The 13802-nt window shown below is 45.9% G+C and overlaps 1 protein-coding gene across 1 annotated transcript; it reads left to right on the top strand.

Moving 5' to 3' along the window:
• Nucleotides 1-1470: 1470 nt before the first annotated feature.
• Nucleotides 1471-4015, top strand: DFJ58DRAFT_682471 (laccase). The gene is made up of 12 exons (XM_041383244.1): nucleotides 1471-1785; nucleotides 1836-1887; nucleotides 1940-2008; nucleotides 2071-2220; nucleotides 2269-2353; nucleotides 2403-2430; nucleotides 2486-3188; nucleotides 3250-3270; nucleotides 3329-3480; nucleotides 3536-3559; nucleotides 3609-3670; nucleotides 3720-4015. The coding sequence occupies exons 1-12, from the start codon at nucleotides 1661-1663 to the stop codon at nucleotides 3791-3793; spliced, it is 1545 nt and encodes a 514-aa protein (XP_041245313.1). The 5' UTR covers nucleotides 1471-1660; the 3' UTR covers nucleotides 3794-4015.
• Nucleotides 4016-13802: the final 9787 nt, after the last annotated feature.

Consider the following 13802-nt stretch of genomic DNA (forward strand, 5'->3'; position numbering starts at 1 on the left):
CCCTTCGTCATCGTTTGATGTTCGGATAGTCCCGATTACGTATATATAACTACGTCGTAGACCATCCTCTCTTTGTCGTCTCCCGCCATATGGTAGACACACGATACAGCGTTGTTTTCTAGCTTCCTCGTCACCTTCATCCTGGCCAAAATGGTTACCGCAACAGAATCAAAATCTGTTTCTCTCGCATTGTGCATGTTCGAAACCTGCTGATGACAAGTTCTTTTTTCTGCCGGAAGCATGTTTTGGAGATTCATTCACGGACAGTTGCTTGGGGTTCATGTAGTCTCCATCCTGGCCACAGTGGTTGCCACAACACAATCAAAATCTGTTTCTCCTGCACTGTGCAGGTTCAAAACCTGCCGACAACAAGGTTTTTTTCTATCGGAACATACCTCGACATTCAATCGTGGGTGATAGCGTTATTGACATAATCGGCGTGTCCTTCAAACATTTGGCGGGGCTTTATTGCTGATTCTGCTTTTTTGTCGGAAGCACGCCCTGAAGATTCAGTCATGGACAGGTCCTCGGATGTTCATCTCAACTTCATCCTGGCCAATGTGGCTAGCACAACAGAATCAAAATCTGTTTCTCTTGCTCGGTGCAGGTCCAAAACCTACCAACAACAGGGTTTTTGCCTATCAGAACACACCTTGACACTCACTCGTGGGTGGTTTCTTCGGAGGCTTATCTTAACTAGTCTTGGCTAAGAGGTTACTACCACAGACCCCAAATCTGTTTCCCTTGGATTGCGCAAGTTTGAAACCTGCCCCCGCCAAACTTTTTTCTCTATCTTAACGTGCCTTGACATTCACTCATGGATAGCTTTATCGCCACCGCATATCAACTAGTCTTATCCAAGTTGTTACTGCAACAGAATCAAAATCTGTATCTCTTGGATGGTGCAGGTTCGAAACCTGCCGACATCAGGTTCTTTTTTCTGTCAGAAGCACTCCTTGAAGATTCACTCATGGACAATTCTTTGGAGGTTCCTCTCAACTCCACCCTGGCCAAAGTACTTATCAGAACCGAATCGAAATCTGTTTCTCTTGGACTGCGCAGGTTTGAAACCTGTTGACGACAAGGTTTTTGTTCCTATTGGAACACGCCTTGAAGATTCACTCATAAATGGTTTCCTCAGACGTCCATCTTAACTGGTCTAAGTCGAGTGGTTGGCACAACAGAATCGAAATCTGTTTCTCTTGGACTGCACAGGTTCTGAAAATAGCTGTAATAGCGCTCCACAATCAGCGCTCAGTCAGCGGCCATCATAATTCAAATATTCATGATTCAATTAATCAAATCTTAACAATATTAATAGCATACTGTTGGATGGCGATACGCTTTTTTGAACTGCGGAGATACTATAATTAAACTTGGCCCAGGTGTTCAGTAACGACGTAAGCTAGCCCCTGAAAATTGCTGTAAGCAGACCTTTTGCCTACGGAGTCTGTCACTGCTTACCGTGACTGGGCAACTACTATGCACCGCGGCTGCTCCGTCGACTCGGAAGTTCCTGCTTATGAATCTCCATACCAGTCTCAAGGCACGAATCGGAAGATATGGATATGTAGACCGACTCTCAGATCCAGAGGATATTTAAGCTAAAGGATGTGCTATGTTTCGTTCATCTTCCTCCCATTGACTTGAGCGTTGTGTCATGTTCCAACTCCATATGTTTTTGTGCTTTCTGGCAAGCCTCCAGAGTCACGCCGCGACTATTGGCCCAGTTTCTGACCTCCTCGTTGCCAATGGCAATGTATCCCCAGACGGGTTCCCCAGGACGTCAGTGTTTGCTGCATTTTCGACCTATTTGATTACTGAAGTCATTGCAGGGCAGTTCTTGCCGGCGGTACTCATCCCGGGCCCACGATCATGGCTCAGAAGGTGACATCCACTTTATATGCGCAAACTCTTGGTTGACCTTATGTGTATTGAGGGGGATACGCTCAAGATTAACGTCACGAACCAACTAAGTAACGAGTCGATGCTAACGAGTACCAGTATCGTAAGCATCGTGACCGGCTGATACTAAATGCATGCAGGAGCTAACAATGATGTCTATCGCAGCACTGGCATGGACTATTCCAACATCATAGTAACCAAATGGATGGCTCGGCATTTGTTACGCAATGTCCTATCACTCCAGGGTACTCGTTTTTATATGAGTTCAATGCTGGCGACCAAGTAGGAACCTACTGGTACCACTCTCATTATGGAGTTCGTACTTTCATTTGTTCACGGTATCTGCAACTGAGATCACATCAGGTCCAATATTGTGACGGTCTACGAGGCCCGCTGATTATCTACGATCCCAACGATCCATACCGTTCGTTGTACGACATTGATGACGGTGAGTGATTTCGACGAAATGGAGTTGCGCTATTCACATTTGAGTGAAGAGTCTAGCATCGTCACACTGATGGACTGGTAAGAAAAGAAATCGCTGGATCTTTTCCTGTTGTTAAATCGGCTTGCTTTGTAGGTATAACCTGCCATCGCCCCAAGTACAGAGACAAGTGGTTGCCGACTCGGTGCTTATTAACGGCGTCGGGCGTTATGATGGAGGGCCGGATGTGCCTTTCGCCGTCATAAATGTTCAGCCACGAAAGCGATATCGTTTTCGCTTACTGAACATGGCGTGCAAGCCCGTCTACATTTTCTCAATCGATGGTCATAATCTTACCATAATCGAAGTTGATGGCCAATACGTCAAGCCGCTCGTGGTAAACTTTATTCAGATCTATGCTGCGCAACGATACTCCTTCATTCTTGAGACAAACCAGCCTGTTGACAACTATTGGATGCATGCCAATCCCGATGCAGGTACAAATGCTACAGCTATCTTACGATATGCAGGCTCTCCCAACGCAGATCCAAAGAACAGGACAATCTTGGACTTGGCACCTCTAAATGAGATTAGCCTACACCCCCTTTATCTGCCTTCATCTCGTTTACTGCAGGAACCAGACATCAAACTCGATCTTATTCTTGGAAAAAATTTGACCAATTACAACTTCCTCGTCAATGGCGTCCAGTACATTTCTCCTAGTATCCCTGTCCTACTACAGTTACTGAGCGGTGCTATGACGGCGATGGATCTTGCACCCAACGGCTCCGTATACACTCTACCACGGAATAAGGTTATCGAAGTTGTATTCAATCCCGATAATGCTCCTGGGGGCCCTGTGAGTCCATTTCAAATACCATGCATGTCCTTGATCGTCAGAGGCTGACATATTTTGACAGCATCCATTCCACCTACATGGGGTACGTCGCAGCGTGCCATCTATATATACCTGATGAACTAGTAATAAGTGGTTTGTAGCACAGCTTTGCCGTCACCAGAAGCGCCGGAAGTAGCAATTATAACTATGTCAACCCCGTCATGCGTGATACTGTGAACACTGGCAACAGTACTGGTGATCATGTGACTATCTGTTTCATCACAGACAACCCTGGGCCTTGGCTGTTGCATTGGTAAGTGCTATGCCTATGTCTTTTCAGCTGACAATGATTTTCGGTCTTTGTGAAGTCATATCGAATGGCATCTATACAGGTGAGTTGCTCCTTTCACTGAGCCAGGAGTCAAATCAATGGGCCCATAGCGGATTAGGTCTAGTATTTGCAGAGGCTCCTGAAGATGTGGCGGCTTTGCAGCCTGTCAATAGTAAGCACCGAGCACTATGAACTAGACCCAGGCTGACAATCGACGTTAGATGCTTTGAAGCAGCTCTGTCCATTATACAATAGTGCTCCTCAGCAAAATTTCCCTCTCCCTCCCATTGATTGATATTTTGGATTTTGGCCTATGCATCCTTTTGTTCAAGAGAACTTTTTTTTTCAGATACAATTTGTAGATTCATGATAAAGGACACGGTTGATAGTAGATCCCCTATTTTTAACAAGGACTCTTCAGTCTTTTATAGGTATGATTGTTGATATTGAATCCGTCATAGCACCAGAAATTATTTTTATCAATCTGATATAGATACCTGCTTCCGTTGTGACAATCATATTGGCGCTAGGCATGTATACCTGCATAAGCCTTCAATAGGTGGACCAAAGCTAGACCTCATATCATTCACTATTCCCCTATACACGGTCTTCACTTGTCTCAGCTATAATCCTTGTCCGACGCTATTCCACACTTTCCCGCACTATGCGCGCACATTCCCGCAGCGCTATTCATGTTCCCGCGACTTATCCTGCGCTATTCCCACGCTTATAGCGCTGTCGGAACTACCAGCAATGTGTCTATAGGAGCATTAGTGCATGTCCACTCTATCTAGCGCTTGTTCCCACGCTTAGCGCTTATCCAGCGCGCTCTTCTCGCGCTCTAGGAATCACCCGAAATGTCGGAATCCATCCATGGTCCATCCTACCCTCATTGGTATGTAATTTGCCTTGCCTCGAGTTTGTAAAAAGTGCTACAGTCTTATTACATGTATATCCTATCCCTTCCGAGTCCGAGATGGTATAGTTTACTAGTATAAGAAGCCTATGGTGACTACTTCGACATTACTTCCCTTCGACTGTATTTCCTTCCCTTAGGTTTTACTTAGAAGTAGTCACCCTTTAGTTGCGCTCTATGGCCCCTATTTGACTTTCCTTTACCCTTGCAATCAATACCTCTGATCTCACTCGCTATCCATTACCCTCCTTTGACTCAGTGTCCGCTTTCTTGACTTCCGCTCTTTCCCACGCATTAGCGCTCTATCTTGCGATGCGCTATTCCCGCGCTTTAGCGCTCTTTCGGGTCTTTCGATCTTGAGTTATCCTTAGTAGCTTTTCCCTTGGGTCAAACGTTCTTGCATCTTTGTTGCAAGTATAGCAGCATAGGCAGAGCATTAGACATATACTGGCTGAGTACCTTAACAAGTGCCTAGTCAGGTTGTGTTTTTCACACCGTTTTGAAGGTCAACAACACCATGAAATGAAGCAGAGGTCGCCATAGTAATGAGCAAAGAGCTGCAAAAACTTGAAGGAGACGGAGCATGGATGCGCAATACCACAGCATGTTGCAGACTCGCAGCAGACAGAAAGAGCTGGAAAGAGACAGAACGCAACAATGGCACAGCATGACATAGTGGAGGCCATTCGTGCTTACATATGTTCAGGTGTAATTAACAGCCATCTGTGGCATTCATCATCAGCACACAACGTGATTCAGCCACAAATACATCATTCTCCCTGGTACAGTTTTACGAATCATTGTTCTCCCATTGTCTACTCGTACAATGACACTGAAATACAACTATACTGTAGAAGCATTAGTTGAATGCTCTCACAAATGATCTCACTGCGTATCCCTTGAACAACACTCAGGTCAGTCATCTTCTTCGTCTGTTACTATCATCATCAAAGCATCCGACATCTCCTGCCATGATCCCCACCCATTCCGTGGGGCATGACACTCCAGGTGCCATCGCATGCAAGAACCGCGAGATCGAGATTGACACCTCCATCAGCTGCGGCCTGACGATGACAGGCCACCATGGGTGCCGGTGCATGTTGGAGGGGCGGACAAATGGGCTGGTTGTTGTCAAGGCTCCATGATTGTGATGTCATGTAAAAGGATGCGCTTTCAAGAATACGGCCATTTGGAGATATCACAATCATAGACAATGTCGATGTGCTTTAGGCCTCTAGCAGTGCTATCTGCTTCCAGGTTGTATTCCATTTCATAAATGATTGATCACTTGACCTGGGATAAGTGTTTTTCTATCTGGGGTCCAAGCAAGGCACCACACTATCTGTCTGTGTCCCGGATTGGAAATGGTGACAAGCTCACCTGTCTTCACATTATTTTGACTTTGACCTCATATTCATCATCCAGGTCCCAGTACTCGTAGCATCCAGCAGTCGCAAACATGGTCATGTCTGGCGAGTAGACGACTGCATACACATCTGTGTGCCCTGTCTCAATTGGACTGAGGATTGTCTCTCCCTTCCCCAAGTCCCACTCCCTTGCAGTCCCATCAAAGGATCCACTCACCACTCGCCGACCATTTCGACTCCAGCAGACAGACCACACTGTTGCTGTGTGTCCCGTCCATTTCCCAATGACTTTGCCTGTGTTGATGTCCCATAACCTCCAAACTTCCACTAACCACTCTTCACGTTCCATACCTGCAGCAAGCCATCCCTTGAGCAAGTCATAATCCTCTGTCCGTCTCGCAGATGTATGATGGTATTGACAGAATCGGTGTATCCTTCAAATTTCTGGTGGGGCTTTATCGTTGTTGTCTCTTGCCTCCTGACGAACTGTCTCAGCTTTCATCTAACAAAGTCCAAAATCATCACTTACGACGATATCTTTCTTAGCAGGCCACGACACCACGACACCAAGGATTTACAAGGTCAATTCAGAGTACACTGGAAGTTCGAATTGGTACATTCACAAGTCACATTCTTGTGATTACTCCACAGCTTGTTTTGTAGGTTGTGCAGCTGAAGTGCTTAAATCTCATTTGGGACCATTACATATATTCCATCAGTCACCACAATCTTGATTCCTGTTTTGAATACCTGACCAATATGATATGATATCCTGAACTACGCCCCAGAATTGTACGTTTGTTTCTGCCTAGCCATTTCCCCTTCACTCATGGACAATTCTTCAGAAGTTCATCTCATCTTGGGAAGCATCAGGGTGGCTGAAGTGGTTACCAAAATAGAATAGAAATCTGTTTCTCTTACACTGTGTAGGTTCGAAACCTGTTGAAGACAAGGTTTTTGCCTACTGTATAACACATTGACATTCGCTCATGAATTGATTATTTGGCGGCTCATCTTAACTTGTCTTAGCCAAGTGGTTACACAACGGAGTCAAAATCTGTATCTCTTGGACTATGCAAGATTGAAACCTGCTGACAACATTTTTTTCTATCAGAACACGCCTCAAAGATTCACTCATGAATGGCTTCGTCAGAGGCTGACCTCAATTGGTCTTAGCCAAGGGGTTACTGCAACAGAATCAAAATCTGTATCTCTCGGATTGCACAGGTTCGAAACCTGCCGAAGATAGGTCTGCTTTTTTGTTGGAAGCGTGCCCTGAAGATTCATTCATGGACAGTTCCTCAGAGGTTCATGTCAACTTCATCCTGGCCAATGTGGTTAGCACAACATAATCAAAATCTGTTGCTCTTGCGCTGTGCACATTCAAAACCTGCCAACAACAAGGTTTTTTTCCTATCGGAACACACCTTGACATTCACTCATGGGTGGTTTCTTCGGAGGCTTATCTTAACTAGTCAGCCAAGAAAGACAGACTCAATATTTGTTTCCCTTGTATTGCGCAAGTTTGAAACCTGCCCATGCCAAGGTTTTTCTCTATCTCTCTTATCACAGCTTGAATTCATTCATGGACGGTTCTTTGGCGGTTCATCTCAACTTGGAAACATCTAGATGGCCAAAGTGGTTACCACAACAGAATGGAAATCTGTTGCTCTTAAGACTGTGCAGCAGTCAAGTTGAAAGGTGAGAAGCTCCATGTCAATATTTTGACAGTTCGCATCACTGACAATGCGATCATCACCTGGAGGAGTACAACACCCAAAATGAGGAGAGGTAACTGTGCTATGGTAAGATCCTCTTCAAATAAGATTGGTGTCAAGTGAGAGTGGAAATATACGACGAGTGAGGCTGAGCTCTAGGATATAATGAGGAGGACAGCCAAGATTCCATTAAGCAGGGCCCCGTTAGGGTTATACCATCCACGAGCTGCGGTCAGAAGGCACAGATTGGTGTTGAAATGAAGCTGAGACTCTGAGGTTAGTGAAGAGTGTAATGCGATACCATGTACGAAGCCTATGGACTCAGTGCATAATGTGACAATAAAGTTAAGTACCAGGGCCAATATCTCCCCCTGCAGGCCTAACTGAGGATCATCCATACCCAAGTTCATGGTGACCATGTTGGTCATGCTGGTTACTCCCAAGACTCCATGATTCGCTAAAGTGATGATGCATGCAACAATGCATGTGCAGCTGTGAAAATACTTGAGCATGCCACTCCGACAAGGGCATATCTGTGACTCATCAGACAGCAGTTGTAGAAATTGGTTCTGGTATCAGCAGTGAATTTTGCATCAGATATCATCCCATCAAAGTCCTGATCATTTGGGAGTGCATCATATGGATGCGAACTTTCATCTGTTGGTTTGGAAGAATCTGCCATGAGAGGTGGAGACAGGGAGGCCAGTCTCAAATGAAGAAAGGCTCGGACTAGAAACAAAAGGAGAACTCAGTCTTCAGATTCAGAGACTCATATCACAGCAGTGCATACCTAGGTAGTGAGAATGAAAATATGCACAGGTAAATGCTAATACTTACCTCAGTATTTGGATTGAGAGACTGAGGAAAGTTCACTCTGGGGATGTCAGAATAAAAGAAACCTGTTGGAGCAGAGAACAAAAACTGCATGTAGAATGCGTAATGCCAAGAGTGGTCCCTGACTCTATGAAGCAGGGTATATGGGAGTGTTCTGTCAGATCAAAGTATCCAGGCACGCGATATTTTCGCATGCGCATGAAATAAATCCCTTTTTTGATTACTAAGGTGCAGTTTGGACAGCAACTCTTGGGACTTTCTCGAGCGCAGAGAGAAAGTAAGGTCATTGAATGCTCCTAGGGCCTAGTGATGTTGCTGTTCAGTTCTGAACTTGGGTTTGAACCTGAACCTATGTCACAGGACGCAATTGGTATTTGGTCACAGGTTCCCATGACAGGTAGGACCAGACTTGTTGTCCAGTTTGCAGTCCTGGACCTTAGTGATGTTCCGGCCCAGCTTCAAGCCCCGGGCCAGCCTAAGCCAGGCCTAAATAAGCCGAGCCAAGGCCCAGGTCACGACCTGCACAAGGCTTGGGCCTGGGCTTCAATTTGCAAAGCTGAAGCCGGCAGCTCAAGCCATGGCTTGCTAAGGATGTCAGAGTCAGGCTGACAACGAGGGTGTGGACAACAATGTTAACTATCCATTCCATTTGTAGCGATTACAAACTGTTTAACACCGGAAAGTACTGTTTTGATGCTTACCTGAGTACCTCTACCACCATCAGTGCACTGCCAAGTCAGTCAGCACAGACATCACTTCCATTTCAGCACCTCACCATTGCCGACCCTCAGCTCCCTATCTTGTCACTGTCACCTCATTATCAGTTCGCCGCTCCCAAATCTGTCAAAACTGCTATGCAACTCTTGTCATTCTGTCAATACCATACCTTTTGTTCGAAGTTGAAGTGACACGCTGTGGGTAACACAACAAAGGTGACTGCAAGTCAGATGACAAGCAAACACTCTCTATGTTGGGTCTTGATATGCCGTGTGATATGTTCGACCCTTAAGGGAAGCAAAGAAAGCAAGGATCCACGAAATGATCCTGATCAACCCTGATCAAAGGCGACAAAAGGGCAATGTAAGCGCGAGAAGCGCGAGAAACGCGAGAAAGTGAAACGCGAAAAATGCGCGAAGTGCAGGAAGGCAAAAGTGCGAAAGGCGAAAATGCGCAGAGAACTGGGATGGTAGTGCAAGCAGTGCACAAGTGTAGAGAGATGATAATATGGTGAAAAGCGCGGATATAGATGGATACTGATACTGCCACTAGCTTTAGACTGATGCTAGGGCCTTAAGACAATGACGGACGCATGCATTGCATGGAACTAACTGCCAAGTACATGGTGGTAGAAAGATGTGGTAGGAAGCTGTGATGGTTGGAAGCTAAGGTGTAAAACGAACATGAAAGTATGTAAGTTCTACCTAAGCGCTCTCCCAGGGCTCGGAGCCAAATAGGGAGCGCTCTAAGTATGTAAGTGAGGTAAAGTGATGTAAAGTAAGGGTGCATAACGAAATACAAAGCGTAATAGGCTAAATATGGTCTGATAATGAAAAGGGACACACCTAGGAACTGGTTGGACGATGGATGGATGCTCCTGGATGATGCGCGATGGAGTGCGCTTAAGCGCGAGAAACGCGCTAAGCGCGCGCGCAGGAACGCGAAACGCGAAAGTGTGAGAAGGTGTTGCGCCTATGGCGTGTTTTGCAGGAGAGCTGTGCATTGTATGTACAATGACTGGAGACATAGCAGAAGTTGCGTATGGAGTAGGGTGACAAGTGCGAGAGAAACACGCTAAGCGCGCGCAGGAATGCTGCGCGTTGTGTGGGAAAGTAGCGCGCCTATGGCGCGTTTCGCGGGAAAGCTGCGTGTTGTGTGTGGAATGACCAGAAACATGATAGAAGTCGCATATGGATGATGGTGCGAGTCGTGCAGTAAAGGCCAGTTGCCAGAATTTGTAAAATGAGCCCATATGAGCCCACAGAAACGCGAGTCTCTACAACGCAGGAACAAACGGACAGAATGGAACAATGGCTAGAAACAAAAGAGTGTATACTCAGTTGCGCACTTGTAGTGTAGCGGACTATAAACTAACCTAGAAACAAAAGAGTGTATACTAGTAGAGTCAGTAAAATGAATGAACTATAGTAATGAATGTCTCACCTCAGTCGTGCACTCGTAGTGTAGTGGACTGAGATATTAGTAACTCTGTTTGTATGTACTTGCGTGATTATGTAACCTGTACTTGCTGTATGGTAATCGATAAACAAACAACATGCCCACTCGGCGAGTTATCAGCAACTCAACACACCCATTCCTTCAATGAATCGTTTGTGCTTCTCTTGGCTCAATGCTTTCGTCAAGACATCTGTGACTTGCCAGTTCGTCAGCATGTACTTCAACTTGATCTCGCCCTTATCGACTATCTCGCGGATGAAATGATAGCGGATTGCAATGTGCTTGGTCCGGCTGTGGAAGACGGTGTTCTTCGCGAGGGAAATAGCGGATTGGTTGTCAATGAGGAGTAGCATTCTCTGGGGTTGAGGGAACTTGAGTTTGTCCAGGAAGGTATTTACCCAGATTGCTTCCTTTGTAGCTGACGCCGCTGCCATGTATTCCGCCTCAGTGCTTGACAGTGCCACGGAATCCTACTTCTTTGACTGCCAGCTCACTGCGCCCCCAGCCATTGTAAACACATATCCGGTTATCAAGCGTCGATCGTTTATATCTGATGCCCAGTCAGCATCAATGTATCCTTGCGGACTTGTCTCATTGTTTCCCTTGAAGACTAGTCGCTTCTTCGACATTTTGCACAGGTAATGATATACGCATCTTAGCGCACTCCAATGCTCCTCTCCAGGTGTCGCAGAGTGCTTGCTCAATGCGCCCACTGCAAATGCAAGGTCTGGGCACATTGCAAGCATCACATACATGATTGCTCCCAATGCACTTTGGTAAGGTCTGGGATCGGTCTCTGCAGTCTCCCGTTTGACTAATTTGATATTAGGATCCATTGGCGTTGCGACTGGTCGTGCATCCTGCATGTTGAAATGTTCGAGTATACTTTCAACATATCATTGTTGCGACAATTAAATTGTCTCTTCTCCCTGTCACATATGATCTCCATCCCTAAGATCCAGTGAGCTTCTCCAAGGTCCGTCAACTTGTACTCTCCCTTTAACTTTTCCTTGAGTTGATTGATGAGTTTTAGGTCCTTTGAGAATATCATTTTGTCGTCAACATAGATGGCTGCTATTATGTGAGTTCCGTTCTCAATTTTGAAGAACACGCTATGATCTGATTCACAGTGTGTATACCTGAGTCCTTCGAAAACAGTGTGACAATCATACCAGTGCTAGGCGCGTATGAGTGTCATAGGCTTATTTTGCCTTGTCTAGAGGAAAATGAGTAAGGCGCTAGTCACCAGCGCTATCATTCCCAAGTTATCCACTTTGGAACCACTTTTCTCCCATAGCGCTGAGGCGATCTCAACCTGGCTGGGCTGATATGAAATATCTAAAAATGCTCAACCAGTATAAGTGAGTCTTGGCTCTGCCTAGCTGCTATACTTGCAGAATGCAAGAACGTTCGACCCTAAAGGGGACTGCTACTGAACACAGAACCAGATGAAAGAAAGACCCTTGAAGTGTGATGGATGTGCGAAAGCGCAAGAAGAAAAGCGAAGTGAGTGCGAAGCGCGAGAGAGCGCACTAAGGTAAGCGCGAGCGTGGGAACGTGAGCGCTAAGGCGCGCGTTGTGCGGAAAATACCGGATAAGGAAACGGATAAGGAAGCGGATGTGCAAAGCGAGTGCAAACGCAGAGCGAGTGTTATAACGAGCGTGGATAAAGGTCTAGTATAGGTGGATAACGATAACCATTGGAAACACAAAGTGCGCCCAAGTGGTGACTACTACTTTAAAGTAAAACCCAATAGCGAGGGAAGTACAGCAAAGGGGAGTAATAATGATGAAGTAGTAAGTCAGCAAACTTTATACTATGGAAATCGCATCAGAAGCGGAAGGGATAGGAGCAGTAAGCGCTAAAAATATGTAATGACATGTAATAGCACTGCAATGCTTGTTACAAACCACGAGGCAAGGGATATGACGTACCAATGAGGTGGATGGACATAGAGGGACGTTCCTGGATGATAGGCGATGCAGGGCGCTTAAGCGCGAGAAAGCGCACAAGGTATGCACGCGGGAATACTGCGCGTTGTGCAGGAAAGTATCGCGCCTATGGCGCGTTTCACAGGAAAGTGGTGCACTCTATAGGGAAGTCATAGTGGATGATAGTGCGAGTCGTGCAGTAAAGGCCAGTCATCAGAATTCATAAAATGAGCCCATATGAGCCCACAGAATTGCGAGTCTCTACACCGGTCCGACGCCTAGGTATTCCGTCCTCCCATGTCCTGCCTATGTATGTCCACCTACCTCCGCTGGTGCGTTATTTTTCCTTAAATGTCGCTACTCATCAATCACAGGTCTTATTACATGTATCCTCGTGTTCCACAGCACAGCATGTTTTATTACCTGTCGCTACATTGTGCCCTTGCCAGTGTCACTACTATACTCGCCTACGCAATTCCAAACCTTTATGCAGTATGATAAATTGACCCGTCGCACATACAGTACAGTACTTCCCTTCCCCGGACCTTTGCTGGTGTCAGAATCACTTTAGTTGCTATATCTCAGTCTTAATGCAATCGATTCTGCTCTTGCCAAATCTCTTTGATCGCATGTCGCTTGACTTGCTTTAAGTGCATGTCGCTAAAGTTCCCTCTTAAGTTTGACTTTTGCAACGTCAGGATCACTATCGGTAGTTGAGCTATAATCTAGTCGCTACCAGGCATTTCACTTGCACTGTCTTACCTTACTTCTCGCTCTCGCTCCCTTTGATTTCTTCTCGCTGTCGCTAGTTGGACGTCGCATAGCGCTATCACATAAAACAACTTGCATAGCGCATCTCACTTAATACGCACATTTCTCTGTCGGAACCCACTTGTCGCTGATCACTATAGCGCTACTCATTAGTTTTTGGTCTTAGGTCGCTATAGGTTTTTAGCCCTTCGCACTATCGCTTCCCTTGCTTCTTAGTAGGGAGTTGCTTCAATAGCAGTCCTCTTGGGTTGAATACTACACTCACACCTATTTGGATAAATAGTGCTAGTTACTAACAGCCTAGTCACTATTTCTCTTTCACAGTGCCTTCAGCGTGTTTCTTGCGCTTTCACCGCCATTCACCAGGGTTGATCAGCATCATTTCGTGGATCCTTGCTTTCTTTGCTTCCCTTAAGGGTTGAACATATCGCATGGCATATCAAGACCCAACATAGAGAGTGTTTGCTTGTCATCTGACTTGCAGTCACTTTTGTTGTGTTACCCACAACAGGTATGGGTAACCCGTGCGGGTCACGGGTACGGGTACCACTGGGGTATGGGTGGGGGTCGGGATTCAAAAACCCGCATGCT

Source organism: Suillus subalutaceus (assembly GCF_016647625.1).
Source record: "Suillus subalutaceus strain FC151 chromosome Unknown DFJ58scaffold_36, whole genome shotgun sequence".
Taxonomy (NCBI): domain Eukaryota; kingdom Fungi; phylum Basidiomycota; class Agaricomycetes; order Boletales; family Suillaceae; genus Suillus; species Suillus subalutaceus.

Excerpts from the sequence above, each read along its gene's own strand:
- DFJ58DRAFT_682471 (XM_041383244.1), top strand. The coding sequence starts at position 1,661 with ATGTTCCAACTCCATATGTTTTTGTGCTTTCTGGCAAGCCTCCAGAGT. Across the intron at positions 3,189-3,249 it reads ATAATGCTCCTGGGGGCCCT|CATCCATTCCACCTACATGG; the intron begins GTGAGTCCATTT and ends ATATTTTGACAG. Across the intron at positions 3,271-3,328 it reads ATCCATTCCACCTACATGGG|CACAGCTTTGCCGTCACCAG; the intron begins GTACGTCGCAGC and ends AGTGGTTTGTAG.